The 3,099-nt window shown below is 69.2% G+C and overlaps 1 protein-coding gene across 1 annotated transcript; it reads right to left on the bottom strand.

Annotated features, from left to right (window-relative positions):
• Nucleotides 1-2,297: 2,297 nt before the first annotated feature.
• MNEG_13318 (hypothetical protein) lies at nucleotides 2,298-2,882 on the bottom strand (the record flags this gene model as incomplete). The annotated part of the gene is made up of 1 exon (XM_014038210.1): nucleotides 2,298-2,882. The coding sequence occupies one exon, from the start codon at nucleotides 2,880-2,882 to the stop codon at nucleotides 2,298-2,300; it is 585 nt and encodes a 194-aa protein (XP_013893664.1).
• Nucleotides 2,883-3,099: the final 217 nt, after the last annotated feature.

The raw sequence follows: 3,099 nt of genomic DNA, 5'->3' as shown, positions 1-3,099 counted from the left end.
GTGGGCTGTTGCGATGTGTGTGCGGGCGGCCCGACGGCGGCACGCGTGTTGGGAGACTCGTGAGGGGGTGGGTGACGCGGACAAGACGGCTAGTGTGGTTTGGGTGGACAAGAAGGGCAAAAAGAGAGGGGGGACGGGCGGCCGCTGCATAGTGATTGGCCGCTGCATAGTCGCCACATGGCCGCGGGCGCCGGCCGGACGAGGCTTAAACTGACTTGGCGCTTGCACGCGGTAAAAAGGCGGGATTTTGAATTGGGAGGGGCGCGTCTGTCGCGCTGGATTTGGGCGGGGCATACGCACCTCCTGGCCCCCGGACGAGATTTCCCTGTTGCTGGGGAGGTTGGCCACAGCGCCCGCCGCCGCGCCGCCTGTGCCTTCCTCCCCCTCCTCTTCCTCCTCGCAGCCGCGTTCCAGATCCCCTGAATTTGCGTGGCCGCTGGTCGCCACCTCCAGCTCCTACGTTTCGCGGAGACGCGTCAGGTCCACACGAGATCGCCACCGGATCCCACGCAAGCAATGGCGCCCCACCTTTAGGCCAGCGGAAAGCTCATCGACGTGCGACATGCTTGCCGGCTGGATGTCGTGTTGGGTTTTGGTGGGGTGGATGAGGGGGAAGCGGGTTGTGGGATGAGCGAGTATGTGGATGGTGTAGGGAGCGTGATGTGGGCGCGAAGGGATAGGTGTGACGAGGGTCATACCGCGCGGCGCCTTTGGGCCGCCGCGCGCCGCGTCCGCCCGTTGTCCGCCGCGATGACTAACCGACCGCTGCCCACCATCGGGCGCCCGAACCCCTCCCCCCACCCCAGCCAACACAGGCTGCACTCCTGCAAATTTGCTGGAACAAGAATCGTTGAGCGTTGACGCTGCTGCCGCTGGGTGGCGGCGGCGGAGGGCCCTGCCCCTTGGCCCCTGCAACTGGGTGCTCCAACTCGCCTCGTCACATTGTTTGGCCTTCGCCCCGCACTCCCGTCCAGGCCCCGCCGGGCCCCGCCGCGCCCCGCACAGAGGGGTGGTCCACAGCGCACACTGTGCGGCACACGCACGACGACGCTACTGTACATGTTTCGACGCTCTTTTAATCCGCTATCTGGCGGTTCCACAGGGACAGGGGTAAAATTTTTACAGCCTGCAGGATCAAGCCGCGCCCGCACCGCCCCAGTCACGCGCCGTCCGCACAGGTGCACCGGTGCCTCCGCCCACCCGCCAGCCGGGGGTACAAGCAGCAAGCTTGCACGTGTGCTGGAGCCAACAGCACCAGAAGCGGCGCATGCGGCGGGGTGCTGCAGCGGCTGCTCTCCATGCTTTTGAATTCACTAAGGGGACAAGAGGAGGGACAAGAAAGTCGGTGTGCAGAACTGTCCCGAAATTTGCAAGGCTCAGCGGCCAGCAGTCAAACCTTGTTGACCAAACGCTGGAACATTGCTGCATAGACATGAAGCAACAGGCAAAGTTGACCCCTGCTTCAGGATTGACGGCGTGCGCGTACAGGCCGTTGACCGACCGGGCGAACTAGTTTGACCAAGCGCGGCCGGTGCGGCGTCGACAAGGCGGGGAGCAACAGCAAAAACTGTGGGCGTGGAGGCCGTGCAGCCCTGGCGGCCTCCCCCATTGAGTGAAGGCCGGGCGCGTGCGTGACTGCGGCTGCAGAGGGGCCACAGACGAAGCGCGCTTAAGCAAGGCGGGGCGGACGTGCGCGCACAACCGCGAAGCCACCACTCAAAATGCCGGCAGGAAGAGCCCCATGCCAGTGTTTTTCTTATGGGGCCAGGCTAGTTTATTCACATCGTGCATGCGAATCGCATGGGGTGTATGCAGGTGTGCGGCTCCTGCCGGCCGCGACGGCGGGCCGAGGACGGACGAGCCCGCGCCGCGCGCAGGCGTGCGCAGCTCCCATCCCGTGGGTCGCGGGGCAGGCGTCGCAGGCTGGGGGAAGCGGGCGGCGGGCGCCACGCGGGCGCGCCCGAGGCGCCGGGCGGCCGGCGGCGAGGCCGGACGCCCTCGCTCACAGCGCGCCAGTACAGACAGCAAAACTGGATGCGAGCAGCGGGCGTTGAGGTTTTACAGCAATACTGGTATCCTGAAAGCGGGTGGGCAGGGCCAATCGTGCAGGGCCTTTTCAGATGAGAGGGCGGGAAGCGCCGCCCGGCCGCGCGCCCTCCCGCCACTTGCCCTCATGTACCCAGGCCGATAGCCCCATGCGGGCGGAGGCCCGGCGGGGCGGCCGGGCAAATGCAGTACGCACACGCCTGCCTGCAACGAAACGCCACACACGTGGCACGCGCCCTGCCGGCCCCGCCTCAGGCAATGACCAGCGCCCGCCCCACCCTCGACGACACGCCCCCCCACCACCCCCGCAGCGCTGCGAGCGCCCGCGCGCTGCCACCGCCGCGGCTGCCGCGGCTGCCGGCTGCAGATCTGCCGCCGGCGCCGGCCAGGGCCCTTAGGGCTGCACAGACCGCTGCTACGTCAAAGCCGCTGCTGCTGCTGCCGCCGCTCGCCGCGCTGCTGCGGCTGTTGCTGCTGCTGTTGCAGCTGCAGTAGCGGCTGCTCCGGAAGGACCGCCCGCCGCCGCCGCCGCCGGCGCCAGCGGGGGCCAGGGGGTCGGCTAGCCTGCTGCGGCCGCGGCGCGTGCCGAGGCGCCGCAGGGCCGCCTCCCCCGGCGTGCGCGCGGCGGCAGGCGCCCCGCTGCGCGCTAACAGCTGCGCTGCGGCCCGCCGCGCGCCGCCGCCGTCGCGCGCGGGGCCGGGGGAGAGCAGCAGCAGCGCGCCGCGCGCGGCGGCCGCGCGGATGCCCCTCAGCTGCTCCCGCAGCTGCTCGGCCGCCCGCTCCTCTCCCCTCACCGCCTCCTCATCCTCATCCCCCGCCTCAGCTCCCCCCTCCATTTCTGACGCCCCCTCAGGCTCTGATTCAGCCGCCGCCGCCGCCGCCCGCTCGCGCGCCGATGCCGCGCGCTCCGCCTGCCTACCCTCGATCGAGATCAGGGTGTCTGCCAGCTTCCGGTAGCTTCTCAGCACGTCCTCGTCGTAACGGAAGTCGTTCAGGCGCCGCCGGCATGCGCACCATTCGGGGTCCCTGTGGGCGGAACGGGAGCGAGGTGCC

This window comes from Monoraphidium neglectum, assembly GCF_000611645.1.
Source record: "Monoraphidium neglectum strain SAG 48.87 unplaced genomic scaffold scaffold03753, whole genome shotgun sequence".
In the NCBI taxonomy this organism is placed as follows: domain Eukaryota; kingdom Viridiplantae; phylum Chlorophyta; class Chlorophyceae; order Sphaeropleales; family Selenastraceae; genus Monoraphidium; species Monoraphidium neglectum.
Note: the sequence above shows the minus strand (reverse complement) of the source record. Positions and strands in the feature narration are given on the sequence as shown.